The sequence below is a fragment of the Arachis ipaensis genome, chromosome B5 (genome assembly GCF_059453495.1).
Source record: "Arachis ipaensis isolate K30076 ecotype BB chromosome B5, ASM5945349v1, whole genome shotgun sequence".
Lineage (NCBI taxonomy): Eukaryota > Viridiplantae > Streptophyta > Magnoliopsida > Fabales > Fabaceae > Arachis > Arachis ipaensis.
In genome coordinates, this window is record NC_142440.1 from 104,176,808 (window position 1) to 104,204,044 (window position 27,237).

At 33.5% G+C, this 27,237-nt stretch overlaps 1 protein-coding gene across 1 annotated transcript; it reads right to left on the reverse strand.

Annotated features, from left to right (window-relative positions):
* Window positions 1-1,891: 1,891 nt before the first annotated feature.
* LOC107643736 (amino acid transporter AVT6B) lies at window positions 1,892-18,136 on the reverse strand. The gene is made up of 5 exons (XM_016347464.3): window positions 17,380-18,136; window positions 6,899-7,051; window positions 3,630-3,833; window positions 2,738-3,203; window positions 1,892-2,221 (listed from the first exon to the last, which is right to left on the reverse strand). The coding sequence occupies exons 1-5, from the start codon at window positions 17,813-17,815 to the stop codon at window positions 2,095-2,097; spliced, it is 1,386 nt and encodes a 461-aa protein (XP_016202950.1). The 5' UTR covers window positions 17,816-18,136; the 3' UTR covers window positions 1,892-2,094.
* Window positions 18,137-27,237: the final 9,101 nt, after the last annotated feature.

The window sequence follows — 27,237 nt, forward strand, 5'->3', positions numbered from 1 at the left end:
GAGTAACTCCTACAGAATCCAAGCTATTGATAATGATTAAGAATCTCTCAAACATTTTATCAATGATTTTTCTTTCTTTCATAGAGAACATTTCATACTCTTTTCTAAGTATATCAATTCTTGTTTTCTTCACTTGTTGTGTGCCTTCATGTGTGATTTGGAGTTTATCCCTTTTTGATGTTTTGCATCTTGAAACCTTACGAAATTCTTCAAAGCTAATGGCGTAGTACATCATGTTGATAGCCTTGACATTGAGTTCCACCTTCTTTTTGTCTTCATCATTCCACTCGATCTCTTCTTTAAGAACCACTACTCACTCGGTGTTGGTCTTTGTTGGAATGTTCGGATCATTTATCATTATCTTCCATATGTTGTAATCGACAGACTGCACAAATATCCTCATTCTTTCTTTTCAATAGGTGTAGTTTTTGCCATTGAAAAATGGTGGTCTATTGTTGGATTGCCCTTCGGTAAGTGTGTAAGCAACAACATATGCTCCCATGTTGAACCTAGAGAAGGAGGTTGAACCTAGAGTCACTTTTTGCCTTTTTACTTAAATACCAAAACAGCTTTGAAACTTAGTTGATTCCGTCTGCAAAAACGATTTGTCTCATAAAATGTGAACTAAAAAATAGAGCAGAGAAGAGTTTGCACCACCAAATTTACAACTTTGATTTGCAATTTCGCCTCCAAATTTCATCCTTTCTCTCCATCAATTTGATGAACAAAAAAAAGCTTTCTTCTTTGCTGATATTTTTACCCAAATTAATATTTGGACAATGTTGCAGCAGCACATAAGCTTTAATGTTTGTCTAAATTGGTTCAAAAGACTGCATCTTTCTATTCAATATTTGGTCCAATATTCGCTACTGAAGTGCTTGGCCTTTTTGTTATTAGCAAGTCTACTATGAGTCTGCACAAATAAAACATTCATTAAACAAATTTTGGGCTTTAAACCTAACTAAATAATATTTGTTATTATTAAAAATAATATTATTATTTTCTAAACTTAACATTTTACTAATCCATTTCAATCCTACTATTTTTCCCCCTTTTTTTTTATCTTTCTTTTTTATCTCTCATTTAAATTTTATTGAGTAAAATTTTATGTTTTTCTATGTTAGAAGAATATAATAAAATTAAAGCAAACTTACTATAGGTATAAATTTTACAGTTAATTTACCTAAAATCACTTATTCACATAAATAATATTATCTTTTTTCTCTCTCGAGCTCATCAATATATAAAGTAAAAAAAAAAAAAAAAAGAAGCTCCCTGATGCTAATTCAAAGGATTTTCATTCATATAACACATATTTACATGTGTTGAAGGCTTTTTTTATAGACAAAACTGACAACAATTAAATAATATTAATATGAACACATTTGCATGGTGGTGATTAAGTGAGGACAACTTGAAAGAGTTGTATCCAAAGAACACATGAATTGTCATAGTAGTGTTAATCCAAATTAAGTTTGACTTGCCAAATTTTGCGTCTTCAAACTCTCTTATTTTTTTAGCATACGGAAATAATGATAGTTTTTTAAAATTTTTTGGGACTAAAATAAAAAATTTAAAATATTAAAAATTAAATTAAAATTTAACTCAAATATTGGTGACTAAAATAATATTTTATACTAATATTTTAACTTGGGTGTTCAAGCTTATAATTTTCTTTAGACTTCTAAATAAAATTGATTTAATGACTATCAATTATTAAAGGGGATATTTTTGTCTTCAATAATTTTAGAAATGATCGAAAATGTTTTATTTTTTTTTTGTCTCTAAATAAAACAGAAAAATACGATGGCGGCGAGCTGCTGATGGTATATTGTTACAATGCGAATATGGACAAATTGTAAAAGAGGTGATGAAAGTAATTCAATAAATATTTATATAAACATCATGATAGTATGCATTAATGAAGCCAAGTGGTTTTTCAAATAAATCACTTGGAAAAAAGATAAAAGAAAATTTACATTTTACAATAAATCACTCGAGGATAAGATAAAAGAAAATTTACATTTTACAATAAATCACACATTTTACACAAACACCAAATAAAGATCACTCCTTTAATAAGAGGAATGAATCTTAAGATGTTATTCCAGACATGGAAGCTGCATTACTGTATATGGCCAAACTATTTGAGAACACAGCAAGAACAATCATGACAACGGATAAAATCTTATCCTTCTCTGTTGCAATTCCATGAGGGTCCCTGAAAAAATAATGAAAATATACAGGCTAGTCATCATGATAAAAATACCTCTAAAAACAACTAACTTGGTGTAGCTTTAATTTGTACTATTCAAGCATATAATACCAGCTTTGATTAATAGTAAACATTACTTTCCAACACCAATTAACTGTGACATGTTGAAACTAGTTTATTAAAATTAATTTTAAAAATATATTTTTAAAAGTTGTGGTATTTATATTTGATAAACTGAACTAAAAATAATTTTTAATAAACACAAAGAATAATAATTATGTTTAATAAAATAATTTTTAAAAATTATAATGAATAAAAAATTAAAATAAATTTAAATATTTATTAATATAAAATTATATTAGACTTTTAAATTTTAATAACTACAAACTAATTTTAAAATAAAACTTAGATATTTTCAGAAGTATTTTTAACTCGCACCAACCTTTAATTATGTGAACATAACTCTATCACTAATAAATAACTTAATTTAGAAGAAAGGTAAAAAGAGAAACAAAAACTCACCTTATAGATATTGCAGCCGGGAAAACAAAGCCTATGCAAACTGTGGCAGTTGCTCCTGTGAACTGTAGAGCATACCATATGCTAGGCATAAAATTTGCAGCTATATACACTAAAGCAACGAGTACAATGGTGGTAGAAACAAACTTATACTTAGTTGCATTCAAAGACTTAGATGAAGCAAAGATAAATTCATCAAAGTTAAACCGTAGCGAAAAGAAGATAACAGGGAAGACAAGCATAAGGTGGAAGGCATAACTAATGCGAACAATGTCGTTCAGTAGACTGCTGTATGGGATTCCGAGGTCAACGTCGAAGTTGGCGAGAACGTCGTCAAGCGTTGACTCACCAAATAAAAGGAATCCAAATATGGCGGTAAGAATATAGATAACTGAACTCAAAGTCAATGATGCACGCACAACTGGCTGGATTCGGGAAGAATCTTGTAGCTCCATGTTTATTGTATGCACTGCAAAAAATATCCTTTTGTACATCAAACACTAAAAATTACTAAACATCATTGAATATATTGTGTAACCCACACATATACTGGTAGATTCTATATTGATAGTTTTTCTAAAATAATACATCAAAATCAAATTTGACAATTTTAGCATAATTTTAAAAATCATTAGAGAATTGACATATATATTGAAAATTAGTTTTTAAATTAATCATTTTGTGTTTCAAAATATTTACATATATTTCATATACTCTTAAAAGAGTAGTTATTTATATATTAAAATAATCAAACCTTTTTAAAAACCAAAAAGTAAATCAGTATCCTACTATATTTTTGTACTTTTCTTTATATTTCTTTGTTAAATTGATGTAATGAACGAAATAATAGTAGAACATTGAAAATTTAGAAACTACTAAATAGATGATGTCATACCATTGGAATGGCAAACAAATGCATTCACAAGAATTGGAACGGCTGTAAAGAGATTCCATATAGAATTCATGTCTGTAATATTTGGAAGCAACCTCGGAGTAGTTATGCCGCCATTAAATAATTTCATGAATGTGATTCCCACAATTATGACTAGAAAAACAAGTGCCAAAGCTACTGCAATAGCAGAAGTATATCGCAGTGAATCTGCAACCAAGAAAAGTAATGTCATATATTAGTTAGCATTTATTATAGACTATACATTAATAATTATGCTTAAATTCAAAGAGGGTAAAAATATAATATTTCAATAAGATTAAACTCTCAAATTATTTCTCGATGGTTTATATTGTGTCGGAAATAACATCATTTACTATTGAGAATCTTCAAGATCACATACTGCCTGATAAAGCACTAGAGAAATTCGTCACTCCTTAAGCAAAAGCAGCTAGAACAATATTATGTAACTGTTCCTGTTAGGTTAGACCGCGTATATTATACTCTTTAGTGCAATCTTTTTTGGATTTTGTGTTAATGCGGAATACTTATATATCAGACTGCCTTTTTATTTAGAATAATGGGTACTTCAAGATTATAATTTGAGTTCTTGGCTCCTTGTTTCGGTTGATAGTACATTCAAGAATAGCCTGGTACAGTGTTCTTCTGCATTTGAAATTTAAGACAAAATTCAGCAGATTTTCATTTCCTCCACCAAGACTACTATCAAACAGTTGCGCTATCAACTAAAGGCAGTCAATAAACTCAATCTTTCTACCATTGAGCATATTGAAAAAATCAAAACCCTTGTTGATTTACTTCATGCAGTTGGCTACATTATCATCACGGAAGATCATATTTCAGCCATTTGTGATGAATTATCTGAAGAATTCTCTACATACATGCATCCCTAGAATTCAAGCTATGCCTGAATTGTACACTACGGTGGAAATTGAGTCCATGATCAATTTTCATGAAGAAATATTAGAAAGATTTCATCAATCCTGAACCAATATTGCTCAAGCAAATCTGGCGTAGGAAACTTTCAATAATTCAAGATTTTGGCTCAAGGAGAAGGTGGAAGAAGAGGCATTGGAAGAGGTCGATTTGGTAGAGGCTTCTGGCAACAAAAATCTAGACCAAGCTGTCAACTATGCTCAAAGCCTAGGCATCCTGCTCTACAAGGTTTCCTCATATTCAATAAGAACTTCTACAGCTCCTCTTCATATACCTCTCCACAATAATCAACTAGTTCTTTTCAATTTGGTTGACCTCCATCCACCACCACCCTTCTCATTCCATCAACCAACTTTTTATCTGGCTATTCCATCATCATCGTCTGAATCTTTCTGGTGTCCAAATTTCAGACCTAGCCATCATCCCACAAATGATTCATCCAATTTGATCTCTACCTCTGATTATGTTGGTCGAGATTACCTCTTTGTTGCCAATGGCAGTGGTATCCATATATGTCATTCTGGCAATTCTATCTTAACTAACAATTCCAATAATGCTAGTTTTCTTTTAAAAGATATTCTGTTCATTCCTCAATTTGCAAAGAGTTTAATCACTGTGGCTAAATTTAAGATGAGCTGTAAATTGAGTTTCATATAAATTTTTTCAACACTCATCCCATGACAACAAAAGGTGCCACCAAATTGAGGGTACTGACTACTCATAAATATTTAGTGCTATTATCAAACCAGCAACAATTTGTATTGTGTTGTCCATGCATCAGTTTAATAAAAGATTAGGTTTTGAGACAATTTGACTTTAATAATGTTTTTTTGACTGACTGATTTAACTGAAAAGTTTTGATGCAACAACCTCCTGCCTTTGCAAGCTATAATTCTTTACAAGTTTGTAGATTGCACAAAGTCATTTATGACTTAAAACAAGCACCATGAGTTACTTCACTAAGCTCAGTAGCACTCTATTCAAGTTTGATTTTCCTAACACAAAGGTTGATCTCTCACTCTTTACTAGATTCACCAGTTCTTCAATAATCTTCGTCTTATTAGCATACGTAGATGAATAGAGTTAGTGATTTTCTAACACATACTTGTAATTTACTAACACATACTTCTCTTCATATCTCTTAAGCTAAATATATAAGTGATTTACTAACTTGTTTTGGCATGAATAATTCCAAGCCCATTCCCACTACTCCCATGATCTCTTACCTGAAGCTTACTATACATGGCACTGACTTTTTTGAAAATCCAACATTCTATTGCTTTATTGTTGGTGCTTTGTAATATGCCACATTAACTCATCATCCTGAAATTTCTTTTTCCATGAATAGAGTTAGTCGATTCATGCAACAACTACTGGTTCAACATTGGAGTACAGTATAGCTTATCTTGAGATATCCATCAGGCGTAGTCTTACATGGATTAGTTTTTAATCTTAGTATTGATTTTCATCTTGCTTTTTCAGATGCAGATTGGGAGTGATCCTAATGACAAACGCTCATCTAGTGGATATTGTGTATTCCTTAGAAACGATCCAAGTTTTTTGGTCAAGTCGAAAACAATATATTTTAGTAGTTCATCATCTTAAGCAGAATTTAGGTGTATTGCAAACACTGAAAATGAAATCTTATGGATTCAGAAGCTGCTTCATGAACTTAGAGTTCCCTATCCAGCCTCTCTTGTGATCTATTGTGACAACCTTAGTGTTGTCTTTCTTGCAGAAAATCTAGTCCTACACAATCGTACAAACTCTTTCTCTACCTCCATGTTTCTTTAAGAGATAGCTTACTAGCCCTTGAGCTTGAGGGGGATGTAGAGAATAGTAGTACTAGTGCAACAAAACCAAAATTAACTAATTCTATTATGACAACTCAAACAAAATTATCATACACTGATTTACTTAGTCAGTAAGCTATCTCTTAAATACCTATTCTCTGTATTGTAAATCACTTAATAATATGATTCAGATTAGATTGATTCATAGACACAATAATAATTCAGAATTTGAAACTCTCAGATTCAGTATCACTCATCATTTTTTCAATGAACACTCACCATTTTAAAAAAAGAACACATAGTATATATTAATCATACTTCCCTTCTGTTTGTACAATCAAAATGATTAATTTATCATTTTCTCACTAGTGATGATGGTGAGAAAATTTGTACTTTTAAATTTTAGAAGACCTATTTTGTCCTATACTTTACGCAGTCAAAATAGAAAACAAAAAATTGAATGTCCAACACAAAAAATGGTTAAGAACGAATCAAAATGAGAGCTTACTCCTTCGTTAAACATACCTATTTGCTTAAAGAATGCCAGTGGTGCAAGAACAAAAAGCGTTGTCATAAGAAGAACAAAAGTTCGCATAGTCCACCAATGTTCCCCAAACCATCCGTCTAATACACCAAAATGATGAATTCCAGTTGTCGAAGTTCCAGATAGCACATCGCCTGGCAGTGAAATCAAAGTAATTTATGCAAATTAAACTCAGAATCTCTTCATTCTTCAATTTATTTCTTTATATATATTGTTACCATTAAGCTTTAAGGTCCATTCATTTCAACCTTTTTATGTGACAATGAAATTATATATTTATATATGAGACGCTAAATATTGAAAGTACATAAATTTTTGGAATAAGAAAGGAGAAAACATTTCTTTAACCAATGTTCTATTCCTTGCAAATTTTTCTTACTATAAAACCACGAATCAAAACTTGTCCATTCGACTCGACAATACCTTTATAACCACCACTCAAACTTCCAAGTCAGACACAAACCAGCAAATTCTTAAAATTTAGAAAGAGTAATATTACGTGGTCAATGTTTTTAGCTAATATCAGTTAATTATTTTTAAACTGACTTGTTTATTTTAAATATTTTAAATTTTAAATTAAAAATCTTAATTTTAAATTTTAAAATTGGTTGATATTGAGTAACTAAAAGTTAATTTTTTTTTGTACTTGCTCTTTTTAGAGATAATACTCACACGTGTTGGGTATCCCAAGTGTACAACTTTTTTTTTTTTAATTAGAAAACAAACTTCTTGCATCTTCTCTAAACTAAAAAAAATAGAAAGATACACAAAGGCACACACATACATAACACTTATATTAAAGAAAATATACTGTAAAAATTCAGATAAATAATAAATAATTAATTAATAATTAAATCAGAATAAAAAATTATAAATTTTATATTTATAATTCAAAAAAAATATCAGTGAGAATTTAATTTAAAAAATAAAATTAAGTGAAAAAATATAATTAATTGTAGAAAAATGTATACTGGTATTAAAATTTATTTTACTGACCTAAATTTGTTCGGTACTATGAGTGAAAAAGTTAAAATTTTAAAAATAACAAGAAAAATATTTAAAACGCTCTGGATATTTATCTTAAAAATTTTGATCCAAGATAAGATTAAACGAACCAAAAATCATAAACGGGACCATGTTGGACTCAAAACCCAAGTTAACACTTATAAAACCCCTCCATTCAACACCAATTTAGCACTCCATCCTCATTGAAAGAGAGAGGGGCACGGTAGGGGAAGAAGAGAGTGCCCTAACCCTTTTGTTACCTGTAAGGCCCACATCGGTTGGAGAGGGGAACGAAGCATGCCTTATAAGGGTGTGGATATCTCTCCCTAGCATGACGCGTTTTGACGAGTGAGTGTGGGGGGCTTCGGCTAGCATCCCTATCGTCAAAGGCAAAACCGTGAGGCCTTGTGTGCCAAAGCGGACAATATCGTGCTAGCGGGTGGTTTGAGCTGTTACAGATGGTATCAGAGCCAGAACCCGGATCGATGTGCCAGCGAGGGCGCTGGGCTCCCTTAGGGGGTGGATTGTAAGGCCCACATCGGTTGGAGAGGGGAACGAAGCATGCCTTATAAGGGTGTGGATACCTCTCCCTAGCATGACGCGTTTTGACGAGTGAGTGTGGGGGGGCTTAGGCTATCATCCCTATCGTCAAAGGCAAAATCGTGAGGCCTTGTGTGCCAAAGCGGACAATATCATGCTAGCAGGTGGTCTGGGCTGTTACAGATGGTATCAGAGCCGGAACCCGGATCGATGTGCCAGCGAGGGCGCTGGACTCCCTTAGGGGGGTGGATTGTAAGGCCCACATCGGTTGGAGAGGGGAACGAAGCATGCCTTATAAGGGTGTGGATACCTCTCCCTAGCATGACGCGTTTTGACGAGTGAGTGTGGGGGGCTTAGGCTATTATCCCTATCGTCAAAAGCAAAACCGTGAGGCCTTGTGTGCCAAAGCGGACAATATCGTGCTAGCGGGTGGTCTGGGCTGTTACAGATGGTATCAGAGCCAGAACCCGGATCGATGTGCCAGCGAGGGCGCTGGGCTCCCTTAGGGGGTGGATTGTAAGGCCCACATTGGTTGGAGAGGGGAACGAAGCATGCCTTATAAGGGTGTGGATACCTCTCCCTAGCATGACGCGTTTTGACGAGTGAGTGTGGGGGGCTTAGGCTATCATCCCTATCGTCAAAGACAAAACCGTGAGGCCTTGTGTGCCAAAGCGGATCGATGTGCCAGCGAGGGCGCTGGGCTCCCTTAGGGGGTGGATTGTAAGCCCCACATCGGTTGGAGAGGGGAACGAAGCATGCCTTATAAGGGTGTGGATACCTCTCCCTAGCATGACGCGTTTTGACGAGTGAGTGTGGGGGGCTTAGGCTATCATCCCTATCGTCAAAGGCAAAACCGTGAGGCCTTGTGTGCCAAAGCGGACAATATCGTGCTAGCGGGTGGTCTGGGCTGTTACATTACCTATTCATCATCTTTGATTGCTCATAACTTTTGCTATGGAGCTCCAATCGCAGCACTGTTGGGCCACGCGAAGCTTATGGCCTCCTCTTTAATTTTATCCGATTAGTTTGGTAAGTAACTCGAAATTCCAACTCCAGTTTCTCATTCAAAACTAATTTTGTGTTTTGAGCATGGGTATTGAGGATTTTTGGTGATTTTGATGTTATAGAAGTTTTCTAACTTGAGTTTTTGGTGATTTTCATTACTAAATTTAGTGGGTTAAGGTAAGGAAACCTAATTCCTTCATTATCCTTAATTTTAAGTAAGAACTCTAGTATGAATGTTGAAATAATTATTGTGATTAGATTATATGGATTAGCTTGGATTGCTTGGTGGATGTTGGGTGCAAGTTGGGTTTGCTCGGGTTGAGTTGATATGGAGAGATTGCTTCATTTGATTGGTGGAGCTTTTGTTTGGAGGAGGATTGATCAAGCTTGGGTCCATTCTTTTTGGTGAGGAAAGTCAAGTGTTGGAAAGCCTAGGTATGGGTATGGGTCTTAATTTCGGATAGACATTGTATAACACTATGTGAAGACTTAGGTTAATTGCCGCTATGATAGGATTGAATGAAAAATAGTGTACGTTGATGATGAATTATGTGTTGGTATGATTTTGTGCATTGAATTGCTTGGTGTGTAATATGTGTTGATTTGAATGAAATTGGATATGAGATCGTGGATTTATTGCCTATTATGGTGATATGTGTGAAAATTAGATCGGAGGCTATGATAGGGAGAAGTATCCCCCTATTTGGTAAGTTATAGTAAGTTGGATAATTGTCATGTTATGATTTGTTGAGAAATTGGTGAGATTTGATTGAATAAGTACATTGTTGGTATTGATTTAGATGAAAAACCTAGGAAGTGATAAATTGAATTGGAGTTAGGCCCCTGATGGATAGATTGGTTGATTAGATTTTAAATGGCTAGGGAATGAATGGAAATTGGTAGTTGTGTAAAGGTAATGTCTAGAATTGGCTTTGGGTGGTATTGGAATGGAATGAATTGAGAAAATTGGTAAATGAGCGTTGTGCAGAAAATTGGTAAATTGTGGTTTTCAACCAATTTCGACAGGCCATAACTTGATGCTCGGAGTTTGGAATTGAGATATATTTATCTCAAATTAAAGCTAGTGAAAAGACCTTTAAAATCATCTAAATGAATAAGTGCACAAAAAGTTATAGAAATTGAATTTTGAAGGTTAAAAACTGAATTCTGCAGAAGTTGCAGAAAGTTAGGGTGATGCGTATGCACGACCCATGCGACGCATGAGGGGTGTTACAGAAGTAAAATAGTTTCATGCGCATACCATGCATGCGCACAAAGGCCAAATCATGCGTACACACAGCCCATGTATACCTACGAGTTGTATTTTGGAATTGAACAATTTTCGTGTGCATTTCTGCACGTATGCACAAAAATGGATTTGTACGTACGCATGAGGTATGCGTACCCACAACTGTCCTGTTTTTTAGAAAATATTGATTTTAACTGGTTTTGCCTATTAAATTATTTTTTCACCTCTATAACCTCGTTTAAGATCTGAGAACTAATTTTTAGGCTCTGGAAGGCGTAATAGTATATTGAAGGCATTAAATTGAATTATTGTTGGATAAATGCTTGGTTAAATCGGATGACATGTTGCGAAAATGGTGGCTTTATCCCATTTGTGGTGAGGACGGGGATTTCATTCCGCTCACATGTTAAAGAAATTGGAAAACTGATACATGAATGGGAGTTTATAGATTCGAATTGATGAAATGGATAACTAATTGGGGTTAATGAGTTAAATTACTTATGAGATTACTTATGAGATTACTAAGAACACTGATAATGATTGATTATGGTCTGAATGGCTGGATTGGCAAGGTTTAGGTGATATCTCGCTTGTGTATTGACTGAATATTTGTTTGTGACAAGGTCTGGGTGTTATCCCGCTGGTGTATTGATCTGTTATTGCTTTGGCACCAACACCGGACAAGGTCGAAGGTCTCATCCCGCTTGTTCCATGGTTGCAGTGTAGTTGTGGAGACGAAGGTTTTATCCCGCCCGTTGTGAGGATGATGGTGTTATTTCGCTCACGAGATGAAAGAATTAGTAAATTGAATGAGAATATGGTTAATGAATTTAATGATTTCAAAAGCTGATTAAAGACTTTACTGTAAACTAATGTTTTCTCGTGGCAAGGACGGTGGTAAATCCCGTTTGCACATTGAACTGAGCTATGCTAGGACAAGGACAATGATTAATCCTTTTTCGGATAAGGACGGTGGTTAATCTCACTTGCACATTGATTGATATTTGTTTTGAACAAGAACCGTTGGTTAATCCCGCTTGTTCAAGGTACCCAGTAAAGACGGTGGAGAATCTCGCTTACACGTGGACTAATGTAATAGGTCAAATGGTCTTCCTATACTCAACTAAGAGGTCGCGAGTTCGAGTCTCCCTATCTTTGTTTAAAAAAATTGGGTTAGGGAGAAGTTGGATTTTGACAAAAAAAAATTACAAAAATATCCCCTTGCTAAAAAAATACTAAACCTAGCGAAAAATTCCGTCCCACCCTGCCAAAGTTCGCAGTTTAAGTATATATATATATATATATATATTCTATTTTCTGATATCGACGCTTTTACCGTTAATAATTTCGAGTGTGGTGCGATTATTATTTTGTTATTTTTTTTATAGATTTTTAGTTAAATTATATTCTTTTAAATACTATGTATATATTTATTCGTTTTTAGAAGTGGTAATACCTCACCATTTTTGATTTATGATTATAATGTAAGATTTTATTATATAGTATAGGGTGCTACATATCCTAAAGGCCTTACGTCATATCTAATCCACTGAATTATTTGATGCTTTATACATCAGTAGTTAGATTTAAAGTTGTCTTGCTAATTATTATGTCGACAATTTGACTAATAATTTGACGAAGAACAATGATTGATTTTAAATCTTTAGATATAAAAAATTTAGTATTATATTATAAAATTATTTATTTTAACATATAAACTATCAAACAAAGAGATATATAAATTATTAGGGAGTTATTCAAATAAAGATGTTAAAAATATTTTTTTATGAAAATATTTTGTACAAAAGTATAATTTATTTATTTGGCTACACTTTTAAATAAAAACAATACTTTTATAACATCAAAATCTAATTCTACAATTTATCATCCAAGAGTAAAAAAAGAAAAAATTTTCACAGACAATTATAAAATTTTCATTGGAGTACGCACCAAATAATATATTTAGTAAAAATTATATAAAAAGTTATTATTATTATTATTATTATTATTATTATTATTATTATTCAACGATTAACTCTTATTTTTAATAATTATTGTTAAGTAGTATTAGAAAGAAAGAAGAAAAATGCAGGGACTGTATATTTTTACTATTTGGACTTTTGGAAATTAAATTGATAAATCTCCACAATTTAATATAAAAGAAAACATCAATTAGCTAGCATGATTTAGTCATTTATTAAAGCAGCATCTTTTAAGGTGTTAATATAAAATATATCAAAACTAAATTTCTGAGAAATGTCTTTGTTCAATACAAACATGTCAATTTGAAAGTTTTATAAAGTGGTCCGTCCAAAGAACTCACTAGAAAAATATTAGAATTTTCAGTTGGTTGCAATATTTTCTGCACATGAGAATTGTGTGTCTTTTTATGTGTCATTGCATGTGTTGTTTATATATATTTATCTTGGCAGTATTGAATTCATCATACTTTGTCATGACCTCATTATTGTTCAGCACCATTGCTGTTCAATAATTATAGGTGTGTTACAGGCTTACAGCCACACAAACATGCACTTCAATAATTAGGGAAAACCTTATCTTGTTCTACTCAGGATTCTCATATGCCACTTTTTATCTTTGATGCTAATTAATCGGTATTAAAATATGTTATTATAAAAGAACAATGGAGAACGTGACTTTACTAGTGCTAGACTTGAGTGCTCAACTAAACGGGTGACAAGTTTCTAACATTTTGATAAATGACAATGAACCACGCTATTATTGGTACTTAACATACATGTGACATTGTTAAACAAAAACCGTGATAGAAAGAATGACAGAATGAGAGGCAGGACAAGTATTAGGTTTTATTGTGTCTCTATCTTTCTGAATCTTATGATACCATTAACAAAAATAATATTTGTGTATTAAAATTAGTCATTATATATTTTTATATTTAATATATATTTTATTTGATAGCTGATTTTGGTGTATATTTTAAATGATTATAGTATCAAATATATCTACATGCTACTTTTATATCTAATGGAAGAAACGCTATTTTTAGAGGATTCTTAGGACTGATTGTTAAAGATGAAGAGAATGACAACTGTTCATGTTCAACCTTGTCGGTGATCTGATGGTAGTTTTATTTGTAAAATAATACTATTTCTTATTATATTTTTTATAATTTTCTTTTAATAATATGGATTTTTTTTATCTATTCTTAAGTTTTGTCAATTATTTTTAACATTATGTATAAAAAAATTTGTAAATAAAAACAATAATACATATAGCGTTTTTCTTTGTTTTACACTATTTAATTTACGTTCTATTGCTACTTTTCTGTGATCTGATGTTTAGTTTTGTACGTCTTCCCTTCCTATTTTGCCTGATGAGTGAGTTTTATTTATATAAGATATTACAAAAATAATAAATATAAATATATAATTACACAAATAATTTTTGTATGGTATCTTATTGTCGAAAATTTCTTTGATGAAGAATGAAGAGTTTAGCAATTTTAAAAATAGTATGTATTGCATATGATATTTTTAATTTATTTATTTTTTCATTATAAAAAATATTATTTTATTATTCATTCAATTCTTTTTATTAACATAATATGATTTTGAGAGCAATTTCGATGGAATATTATTTGAATATCATTTCTAGTATTTACGGTAATCAAACTAATTTAAAATTAAAATTTATTTTGAATATAATATTTAAAATAAAACTGATATAAACCATATTATTTAAAAAAAAATAATTAAATAGTATCACTTATATAATTTATTAAATAGAGTAATTAAAAATAATATAAAAATTAAATTAAATATTAAAATAATAAATTTTATATTCAATCTGAAATCAATATTATATAATAAATAGTTAGATGAGACTTTGAAAAGTCCAAAAAGAAAATTGAACTAGAAGGAAGTGTCGGAGATGCTCTTACTATCTTTGTGGTTTGTCTATTTTGGGCGGGTCCCATTGTTATCCATGACCATAATATAGCTTTCATTTTCTGTTTTCAATCTCTGTCAAAGTGGGATAAAACTGACCACCACCACCACCTCAAAAGAAATGCTCAAAAGCGATGCGGACATGGACGCAAGCTTCTGTGATTGGATTCTAATTTTTTCTGTTTATTATCCCTCAGCATCTCATGAGACAATTCCGTGTCACTTTCTATTATTTTTTCTTTTTGTTCAAACATTTATGTTCGAGTCACTATCGATTAGGCCACATCTTTTTCTTTTTCTTTTTCTTTTTTTACATAGCTCAGCCTAGGGGTGATATGGTATATATTAGGAATAATAAGATGAGTTAGATGTTTATGTTGGGTAATTAGAGCTGAATTAAACTTGATCAAACTACTGTATGTGAAATAGTTGAATTAAATTTCAACTTTTTACTGCATTATATTTTAGAAAATAATTATAACCCAATAATGAACGAAAATATTTAGGCGATATGTATAAATTAAGTCTAATCTTGTTCTTAATCTAATATTTAAATGTACGTATAAATTTAAAGTTTTTGTATAGTAAAATCATAAAGCTTCTTCAGAATATAGAAGGAGAACATATATAATATTTAATCTAAAATAACAAAAATACTTTATATTGCATAGTCGTTTTCATTTGAACCTGTTTTAATTTCAGTAACAATAATGATAATTTTAATTCACAAATTTAATTTTAATGTATCGACAAATTAAAAAGATTCATATATGTTTGAAAATTAGTTGTTTTTATCAGGGCGACAATCATATAAAACTTTATACAATGAAAACTAAATCCTTTTACAATGATATCTACAAAATAAAAATAAAAATAAAAACAAAAATATCATTGACGGATACTTTTATTATTCATATATAAAAAGCACACACGTATTTCCTTCATTTCTCTCTTGCACGTTTTAACTTCCTACGTACTATCTACGGTTAGCTGTGATGGTTGTGTTTGTTTTAAACAACAACATTACTGCAATATCTTTGATTTTGCATGCTGTCATTCATATTTTCCATAATTGTTTTTAAGGTAGAATTGTTTAAAGTGTTTGACGATGATTATAATTGACTAAACGTCTTTTTTCCATTTAGCGTATACGCTTATATGCTCAGAACTTGTCAAGAAATTGTAGTAGTAAATGTAGTATATATAAGACTCTTAACAAAAGTCGTGCATCTCTCTCTCTCTCTCTCTCTCTCTCTATATATATATATATATATATATATATATAATTGACTAATAAACATCTTTCTTCCAATTAGCATATACGCTAAATATGCGCAGAAGTTATCAAGAAATTGAAGTAGAAATGTGCATCTCTCTCTCTCTCTCCAAGTTATTGGAGTATACGGAAAGATTATCCATTAATCAATAACAAGAATTCCTAAGTAAGACGTAAGGAAAGGATTGTGACTTGTGAAAAGAACGTAAACACTTGCTAAATACTAAATACTATAAATCAATCAAGATCAGATAACACACAATACTATTTCCATTTCAAACAACAACAACAACAACAATAATAATAATAATAATAACGTTCTATAATACATGCACATTATTATTAAAATAAAAAATTCATTAATAAAAATATTAAAGAATTATCATATAATTTTAAGTTTCCACTAGTAAAATATTTATTGCATGCTAACGTAAATAATTTTGAATGATAATATATTTTCCCCCTCAAAGATAATAATTGTATTTCAAAAGGTATCTAATCATTAGAAAAGTAATTAATAATGTTTAGTTCTAATAATTAACAGTATATAGAAAAATTTAAACTGTAATTCTATTTCAAATATATTCTTTTATATAAAATTTACATGATTAAATATATCTACTTCATATAAATTTAAAACCTACTAAATTAATTACCTTGACATCAGAAATTAAAAACATTGAGAAATTTAGAAAAAGTATAGTTAGACAATGAGAATGTTAAACAATATGAACAATGAATATGTTGGATGTTTAATTCAATAGGTATATAGATGATTATGTTCATTATTTTTAATTGGATAGTTATTTTTTTTTTATTCGACTTACTCATGTACAGTTAACAATGGCTGGATCTTCAATTCACTAAGTGTACTGTGCAGATGATTACTCTAATGTTAAGGTTTAGGAAGTAATTTAGGGTGGAGTGTTTTTTTACTTTACTGGGTCAATTTTAGAGCCCATTATTTATATTGTTTACAAAAGTCATTGTCTACCTAACAAACAAAAAAATTTAAATATTGAAACAATGATTCCACATAGGAAAAGTATAGGTAAACAATAAAAATATTAAACAATGTGAACAATGAATGTATGGATGTTCATTTTACTAAATGTATGGATAGTTATTCTAATATTAAGATTTAGGCAGGTAATTTAGAGGTGTAGTATATTTTTATTTGATTGATGATTGTTCATATTGTTCAAGAAAGTCATTGATTTACCTAACATTGTCCTTCGACATAATAGCTTTAAGTTAACAATCATGCACAACAAAATCAACGAGTAAAATAATTATTAGTGTAAAATACATGTTAAAATATAAAATACACATTAAAATATAAATTAATACATATATTTATACACAAATAAATTGTAGTTGATTTTTGGTGTATGTGCAAATAATATTATAATTAAATTAATTAATTAATTATTAAAATGGAGTAGTAATAGGAATTACCAATTATAATCATGTAGACAACAAGTATCCCAAAATTGTTGACAAAGATACATATCTGGAACAACCTTCTTCCAACACGTCCAAATGCAGATTCCATGACTTGAGAATATGTTACGGCATTCCCCACTTTGCTGAACCTCATCAGAACATCCAAAGAGTACTCAGCAAGAACAGCAAGAATCGCAATGGCACCAACCCCCAAGGCAAGGCCTAGAACCTTCATGGTTGCCGGTAAGGCCATGATCCCGGCGCCAATGATGGTGGTCGACAAATTGAACACGGCCCCTGTAAATGATGCGGCCGGCGGCTCATTATAGGGGTCGCCGGTCTTTGTCTTTGATATCTTGTTTGGTAGTAGAAGAGGAGTTTGTTCGTTGTTCACTAGGATAGTGGTGTGGTGTTGTTGTTGTTCATTGTTTTTCTTATACAGTGTCATTTTTCAAGAAATCTCTCTTGAATCTTTTTTATGCTGCCTATGATGGCTTTAGAGAATGTTTTTTCTGTTGGTGGTGGAAGGAATGGGAATTAAAGAGAAAGATTGTGATGAGAGTGGTTTGATTTAATTTCTGCCACATATATATACTAAACTAAAACATGTACAGGTAAGAATAGCTTTTTCCATTCATTTTCATTCGTTATTGTTTGGATAAGAAAAGGAAGGCCCGCGCTTGTTCAGGTGAAACGAAACTGAAATTTAATCAATAAAATATACTGTGTAATGTGTACGAAAGTTATATAGAATGAATTTGACCTTGTCATCAAATTAATAAAATGTAATAATATATATGCTTGTTCCCTTTTTCTCTTTTCGTTTTGTTTTGACGATAAATTTAAAAAAAAGCTTAAACCCAACTTAAACATAGTTTAATCGAAATATAATTACATTTATTAAAATCTTAATGTATCTTATTGTTATCAAAATTGGACTGAAGTCCGGTTCAATCGTAAAACCGGTGAAGCCGGTGAAGTTTGAAATAAATTCCAGAATTTCAAGCGTGGAACATGCGCTATAAGTGCATTAACTCCCACTCATCACCTGCCACCGACACAAGCGAGTAATTCTTATTTAATGCCTTAGTGAAACTATAGGGTAATTTATTTACATAGATAAAATATTGAGAATGAATATTTTACAAATGTACTAAAATAAATTATATATATATATATATATATATATATATATATTATTTGTTACTTTAAGTAAATTGAATTAATTGGATTTAATTTAGTAGGATACATAGTAAATCGACACAAATAAATTTGATTTACTAGTTATTAGCTTCTGGCAATACGCAACTATAGTAAATCGAAGTAATTGAATTCGATTTATAGGAGAGGAATGCCAGTAGTAAATCGATACAAGTTGTTTCGATTTATTGAGAATGTAGCTCCAAGATAAATCGAATCTAATTGATTTGAATTACTAGCTACAATTTACAAATAAGTATTTTGAATTTATTTAATTCGATTTAGCTAAGAGTATGTCTTATAAATACTACCAGAAAGTTTGCTCTTCATCAGAGTGGCACTCATAATGAATAGTGATGATAGCTTTTTAATTTTGTGCACTATAGAGGAACAATTAAGAAAAAAATACGAGAGGTAATAAAATTTACTAATAAGAATCTAATGAGTATATTTATCAATCCTTTTATGAGTTTTGCTCAGCTTTAGAATACTATAATCCAGAAACTGGGAGTTAGTGACATGAAATGGGTGGAGAAATTATTTTATAGGATTTCGATTTCTATTGTTCGAGATGGTGTGAAGTACAACTATACTCCTTTGTAATAAATAATGATAAAGATTTGCAAGTTTGTTTCACTGTTATCGTCAATTTCTAGAGGTGAAAATCCATGAACTATTGGCCAAGCCTAGAGATATGGTTTCTAGCTCAGGAGAATCAAATCAGATTCCTCAATTTGTAGCAATGTCAGAAGCCTCTAGTTCAAGGCCTCTTGTTGTCTCTTCATTTGTGTTTGTCATTGCACCTGAAACAATTTTGGTGGCATTGGTGCAGATTTTATAACCCACAAACTATCCGGCAAGTGCACCGGGTCGTACCAAGTAATACCTCAGGTGAGTGAGGGTCGATCCTACGAGGATTGATGGATCAAGCAACAATGATTGATTGATTGGCTTAGTTAGACAAACAGAAAAGAGTGTTTGAGCAATATAAAAGACATTAAATAATATAAAGAATATTGAAGGAAGGCGAGTAAATAAATTGGGAAGAAAATATGGAGAAGACAATTAAGGTTTCAGAGTTATCTATTTTTCCAGATTACTTTTCTTACTAACTATTTTAATTATGTAGGATTTAATTTATGGCAAACTATATGTGACTAGACCCTAATTCTTTAGACCTTTCTAGTCTCCTTTAAAATTCATTAACTGCCAATTCCTTGGTCAATTAATTCCAATTAGAAGCTGCATGATCAAATTCCAGTTTACATGCCACAAAAACTCTAATTACCCAAAAATAAAAGGATTATATGTCACGTATCCCGTTAAATCCAGATAATTAAAATTTAGGAGAATATGTTTTTAAGCTGTTGTTCAAGTAAAGAGCTTTTTCAAGTTTTACAAGAACTCATAGAAAGAGGGTCATACTTCCGTTCCACCCAAATTCATAAGATAAAGAGCGAAAACAATTCTTAAATTATAAATCCATGCATAAATTAAAATAGAAAAAGCAATAAAATCAATCCATACAAATAGACAGAGCTCCTAACCTCAATAGTGGAGGTTTAGTTGCTCATGGTAAAGAGAAAATAAGGATTGTAAAGTAGAATGGAATAATGTTGTGTTGAGATGGAATGAAAAGTTAACTAATTCCCATCCCCTTTTATATCTACTCCTAATAAATTTAAAATCTCTCTAAAACTAAAAAAATATCTTTTCCTAAAAAAAATAATATTTGAATTTAAATTAGAATTAATTAACAAGTCTTCAGTTGATGGGTGGGGACCACTCGTTTTGTCCATTCTGCAACTTCTAATCTGTGTTTTCTGGACTAAAAACTGGGTCAAAACAGCCCAGAAATTGCCCCCAGTATTTTTTTGCGTTTTTTGCACGTGGCACATGTCACGCGTCTGCGTCGATGGTTGACGATCGGTTTTTTTTATCGGTAAAGAAATATAAAAATATAATCGCGTTGTAAGTATAGCTTCTAAACCAACAGAAAATCCTTTCGTACAAACGTTTTGATTGTCACAAGTAACAAACCCCTTTAAAATTGATAACCGAAGTATTCAAATCTCGGGTCATCTTCTCAAGGAACTGCAGGGAGGTGTTCTTATTATTAGTTATGAGTTTTGTAAATTGGGGGTTTTGAAAGTAAGGAATAAGTAATTTAAATGACAAGTAAAATAAATAAATAACTATAAAATAAACTCTTGGCATGGTATGAGAATTTGGAAGCCCTATCATAGTTATCCTTATCGATGGTGATGAGAATTGAATTTTAATCTCACTTAGTTAACCTTTACTAAAGCAAAGGAAGGTCAAGTGGACTAATTAGTTTGATCCTCAAGTCCTAGTCAATCCCTGTGGGAAGACTAGATTTAGAGCGATTTAGATCAATTAGTAATCTGCTAATTTCAATCACTGCTGAGTTTGACAACTCAAGTGTTACCAATTACTTAACCAAAGCCAAAAGGAAGAAAATATCTAAATTAAATTAAAAGCATCCATATAAATAATGCAAAGCAAAATTAAATATGAAATACCTCAAATCGCATTAATAAAAGAAATCAAATTTAACATGGATACTCATAAATTAAATTGAGAAAATAAATAAAAAGAACATTGAACCTGTAATTGTAGAAGCAATCCTAAAATAAGAGAAATCCTAATCCTAATCCTAATCCTAATCCTAAGAGAGAGGAGAGAACCTCTCTCTCTAAAACTACATCTAAATCATGAAAAGTGAATGATCGAAGACCTCCTTCTGAATGGATGCATTCCCCCACTTTATAACCTCTAATCTGTGCTTTCTGTACTTGGATCTGGGCCAAAAAGGGTTTCAAAAATCACTGGGAGCGTTTTCTGCAGTTTCTGGCGCGTGGCGTCTGTCACACATCCGCGTGGGTCACGCAGTCGCGTCATCTGGGAGTTTTCCTTATCACGCGTTCGCTTTGGTCACGCGTACGCGTCATCTGCGTTCTCCTCAAGGCGCGCGTCCGTGTCAGTGACGCGTTCGCGTCACTGCCTTTTCGCGCTAGGCATGCGGCTGCGTCGTCCATGCGTTCGCGTCGCTGCCAGTTTCTTCAAAAACTCCATTTTGTGCTTTCCTTCCATTTTTTGTATGTTTCCTTTCCATCCTTTAAATCATTCCTGCCTTAGGAGATCTGAAAATACTCAACACAAAAATCACGGCATCGAATGGTAATAAAAGGTAATTAAAATAATTATTTTTAAAGCATAAGAAATATGTTTTTCACATATATCACATAATAAGGAAGGAAAAGTAAAACCATGCAATTTCACATGAATAAGTGGGTGAAGTGTTGAATAAATCACTTAAATTGAGCACAAAATATATTATAAAATATGGGTTCATCAACCTCCCCACACTTAAACAATAGCATGTCCTCATGCTAAATCCAAGATAAAGAGTAAGGTAAGGTTAAAGTGGTGGTATCTCATGCAATGCAATCTATTCTAAATACAACTACCTAAATGAATCATGCAATTCTAATTGTTATTCACTTGTATATAAAGCTTACATGTAGTTAAATTAATTCATATCCTCAAGGAATCATATATGCATAGCCAAACCTTAGATAATGTTAAAGCACTTTTACAATTGAGATGGGTAAAAAATATTTCAAAAACTTGCAAGACAATTAACAATTTAAGCAGAGATATATGGTGATGAGCTATTGAACCCTCACTGGATTTTGTGTTTACTCTCTAGTCACTTAGTGTTTATTGGGTTAATCACTCTATTCTTTTTCTATCCTTATTTTCTATAACTTTGTTCTTCATCTAACCAATCAACAATTATAGAATACAGACATACAAAAATCATGAGGTCTTTTTTAAGGTTGTAATGGGGCCAAGGTAAAGGTAAGGGTATATGTATAAGGCTAAGTGAGCTAATAAGCGAATCCTTGATTAGTCTAAAATCTCACCTAACATACATATTTCATATAAATTAAAGTTACTTAACCTATTTGCCCAAATTTTCTCACTTTGTATTGCAAGCCCATGCATTAATTTTAATTTTTGAAATTTTTCTCCCATGTGCATTGACTCTTTTTATTTTGCATTTGGGGAATTTTTGCATCCCCTTATTTAAATACTGAAAATATATAATTTTTTTTAATCAATACACATGGTAGTTTAATTGTTTTGATTTCACATGAGTATGCTTTCCAAATTTTGTTTTTGAAACAACTTATTATTTTTAAATTCCTACTTTGTTTCTATCATCCCATGTCCCCATAAAATTCCCCACACTTAAACTATATACAATTTCTATCTTAAGCTAACCAAGGATTCAACTTGGGATTTTTTTATCTTATTTTTCTGCTTAAGGCTAGTAATGTGGTTAATAGAGCAAGAGGGGATTAAAAAGCTCAAGGGGGCTAACAAAGGTGATGTAAAAGGTAGGTTAATTTGAGATAAGTGAGGAAAAATTCAAATGATGGCCTCAATCATCTCTTGGTATGTATCTATATTCTATAATTGGACATATAGATTAAAACAAAGTAAAGAACATCAGAATGAAAAAGAAGGGTAAAACACACAGGAATGAAAATTATGGTTTGAATGTAACCATACAATTAAGCTCAAGACTCACAGGCTGTGTGTTCTCTAGCTCAAAAATCATATATCAGTTATACATGTCATGCAAGTAAAAATTAAGAGTTCCCATTATTCTCAATGTAAATCTTAGGGTGGCCCTTAAAATCTTAGTGTTGTTCCTTGATGAAATGTTGTTAACTAACTAACATGGAATGCTATATATACAAGGTGTGTGGATTGTTTTAATTTACTAAGATTTCTAGTTTACTACTTTTATTTTCAATTAAATCAAACTATTATATGCTAAAAGGATAAACTATACTAATGAATCCACATATTCTATAATTAATAAGTTTAGAATTGCAGACTAAACTAAATGGCTAAAATATGAACTAAAGTGCAAAATATGGAAAATAGGGTAGAAATACAGCAAAAGAACAATGTATAAGTACTGAAAAATAAAAAAAAAAATAAAAATACAGGAAAATAACAAAATAAGATAAAAGAGTCTGTAGTGGTTCACCAAAAAGATACGCCAGAGATGGCAACCTCTCCACACTTAAAATAAAGCATCGTCATCGATGCTCACTCAAGTTGGGTGTGAAGGAGTGTCATCAATGGAAGGATGGGCTACTGGAGTCTCTGAGGTGACCTGAGGATCTGCAGACTGGATGAGGGTAGTAGGATCTGTCTGCTGCAGTGGAGGTGCTGACTGGAGAGGGATCTCTGGGTCTGCAGCCTGGATCTGGTGTGGCTCCTCTCGTTGTGACACAGCCTGCTCCGGTCCTGCCTGCTCAGCCTCTCTCTGTGCGTGTGTCTCGTCCTCATGCTCGTCCGCCTCCTCCTTAGATGGCTCTGATGGTGTGTCAGGCTCGGAGGGGATGTCGCCGCCAGATCGGATCATCAACTTGAGGTGCTCATAGCGTTGCTTGTTGCGACGCTCAGATCGCTCATATCGCCCCCGGTTGCGATGCTCCATCTAGTCCATCTGCTGAAATAAGCGGTGCACGAGGTGATAAACGAGCTCTGAGGCAAGTGGAGGTGTAGTGGTGGTAGCTGGGGTAGCAGCAGATGAAGAGGGGCAGCTGAATATGTGGCTGTCTCATCAGGAGCAGTGAGGAATGGAGGTTTGTAATCCAAAGTCTGAAACTTCCTGCTGTGAGGAATAATCTTCTTGCAGTCTGCAGCAGGTGGCTTCTGATCAGCTAGCTCCCAAGGCACGTCAGCTCGACGGCCGAGCTGTGTAATCAGATAAGGGAAAGGGAGAGTGCCTCGGACATGGACCCTGGTCATATAGTACCGGATGAAACGTGGGAGGTACAGATCCTTACCCTCCATCACACACCAAAGGAGGGTGATCATAGCAGCAGGCAGCTCCGTCTCATGAGTACTCGGCATAACAAAGTTGCTCAAGATCTGGTGCCAGAGCCGAGCCTCATCATTCAAATACATCAGCTTGATTCCCTTAGGCATTGTTGTGTTCTTTCCCATGACCCATGGGACAGTAGGTTCAAGGGCTATCTACTGCTTGACAGCATCCCAGTCAAATCGCATAAAGCGCATGTCCTCTTCAGCCTTTTTGTAACCATCAGGCTGATTTGATTTAGGCTGAAGCTGCAGAATATCCTCAATGGCTTCCTCAGTGACCAGTATCTGTTTCCCTCTGAGGTGCACTGCATCTAGGGTAGTCTTGAAATAGTTGCAGTAAAACTCTCTTACCCAGGAAGCATTGACCTCTGTCAAGTTTCTCTCCAAGAAGAACCAGCCTCTCTGTTTTATCTGATCGGAGGTGTACTGCTGTAGTTCTTCTGGAATTTTCAGAGTTCTCTCCAGGTACAGGTTCCTGGAGGTGGCAAACACTGGATACTTCAGCTTACAGTATCTGTTTGTAAATTTTACCGGATCATTGGCAGTGAGGAGCTGGTCAGCCTTCTCCTGCGGGGTAAAGTACTTTTCCTGCCAGGAGTCATCATGCATAATGTCCAGGATAGACATAGAGGATTCACCTCTTTTCTTTTTACCAGTGGTTGCCTTGCCTTTTTGTTGAGGGTCAGACATCCTAAAAAGCAGAAATTCCAGGATATAAATGAAGAATAAAGTAGAAAAATAAGTAGGCAAATAGAATAATAGCAATATAAGCACATAGTGACAAAAGAGCAGTAGAATTATGAGATGAGTTAGGTATATGTGCATTATGGATTGTATTTGAGTTAGGAATCCGAGATGAAAAATCACAATCCAAAATGTAATATAAATAGAATTCATGTTAATTAGGAAAAACCATAATCATGCCTTGAGTTAGAAAGTTAAAGTAAATAGTTAAAAACCAAAAAAGAGAAGTTTGAAAGTTAGATCGGTTAGGATTGAGAAAGAGGTTAGAAAGTAGAAATTAGTGAGTTAGTAAAAAGAAAGTCAGAGTAAGTGGCATAATGATCGGTTTCTAGGTAACAAGAATTTCACAATTATAAGCAACAGTAAACTCATATTCAAGCAAGGAAATCAGGTTGTTGATGATAATCATATAGATGCATGAGTAGCAAAAAATTAAAATCTAATCATCAATAATGCAATTTATTAACCAGGAAATCGAAAGGAATAAGAATGCTGGCCCGTGCATTCATGAATTGGTTTGGTAAAAGTTAAGTAATGCAAAATTCAAAATTGCCAAAACCAACACATGAATGAGAAGGCTAAAATTGGATGTTCCCGGGTAATAAACAGCAAGCAGAACAGTTCATATAAAGTAAAATAAAGCTGCAAATACACATAAGTAATATGAACATGAAAGAGCAGTGTAACAGCAGCATGAAACAGTGAAGAACAGCATATGAACAGTATTAACATCACAGCAACATTAGAATTGCGAAAATTATAAATCAAATAGCAAGAACAGCACAATTATCAGGCCTAAATCCACTAACCACATCCTAGCTACCTAACCTCCTAGAATCCACTACAACATGCATCTCTAACTAGCCTAATTTGAACATAATCGGAACAATAAGTAACTAACTACGAATGATAGAAAAGTGGCATTCGGCAGAACCTGGTATGCGTATGAACTAAGGTAGGGATCAGAGAGATGGCGGTGGTGAAGTGGCGGTGCTGGGAGGGGGCACGGCGGCGCGGTGGCGAAACAGGGCGGCGCGATGGTGGAGGAGGTTGGGTTGGAGGGTGGGGTTTGGGTTGGGTGAGGGGTTGTGATGGTGGGAGGGGTGGCGCTGGCGGCGGGGTGGTCGGGGCTGGCCGCGGTGGGGGGGGGCAGTGGCGGAGGAGGGCGGCGGTGGGTGAGTGGGAAGGTTGGGAGTGGTGGAGGGAGAAAAGAAAGAAGAGAAGGAGAGATGGGGTGGTTTTCAGCGATGGGGTGTGGTGGTGGGGGTGGTGCAGTGGTCGGTGGTGGTGGCTGGAGGTATTGGTGGTTGGGTGGTGGAGGAGGGAGGGTTGCAGAGAAGAGAGGAAGAAGAAGGGGGGTATAGGGGGCGCGATGGGGTTAGGGTTCGCGTTACTGGGGGTTAGTGGATTTGAATCCATGCGAACGCGTGTGGCACGCGATCGCGTGACTAGGGTGAAATGGGGTTGACGCGGTCGCGTGGTTGACGCGATCGCATGGAATGGGTAAAAGATGGATGACGCGGACGCATGAGGCACGCGATCGCGTCGCTGTAAATTGAGCTAAACGCACAATTCCAGCATCGTTTCAGCTTAACTCTTTGTCTTTATTTAGGGTGTTATGCTATCCACGCAATGCGGACGCGTCGCTCATGCTTTCGCGTGGGATGGGTGATTTGCAAGTGACGCGTTCGCATCTGGGACGCGAACGCGTGGCCCATTTTGTGCTAAACGCACACCAGCCGCACGATTCCAGCCCAAATTTCTGGGCGTTGGATTTTTACGCCGATTTTCAGATCACGCGTTCGCGTGAGTGACGCGGACGCGTGGGAGGTGTTTTTCGCGAATGACGTGAACGCGTTAGCAACGCGGTCGCGTCGCGCACTTTTTTTTTATGCAATTATGCAATTATGTAATTATGCAATTTTGCAGTATGCAATGCTAATGAATAATATTTAGGTTCAATAAAAATAATATAATATAAAAACAAACAAC

What these genes read in the sequence shown, in the direction of transcription:
- LOC107643736 (XM_016347464.3), bottom strand. Translation starts at nt 17,815, where the DNA reads ATGACACTGTATAAGAAAAACAATGAACAACAACAACACCACACCACT. An exon ending in GGCATTCTTTAAGCAAATAG is followed by an intron (nt 3,834 to 6,898) that starts GTATGTTTAACG and finishes TCTTGGTTGCAG; the next exon opens with ATTCACTGCGATATACTTCT. An exon ending in CCGGCTGCAATATCTATAAG is followed by an intron (nt 2,222 to 2,737) that starts GTGAGTTTTTGT and finishes TTATTTTTTCAG; the next exon opens with GGACCCTCATGGAATTGCAA.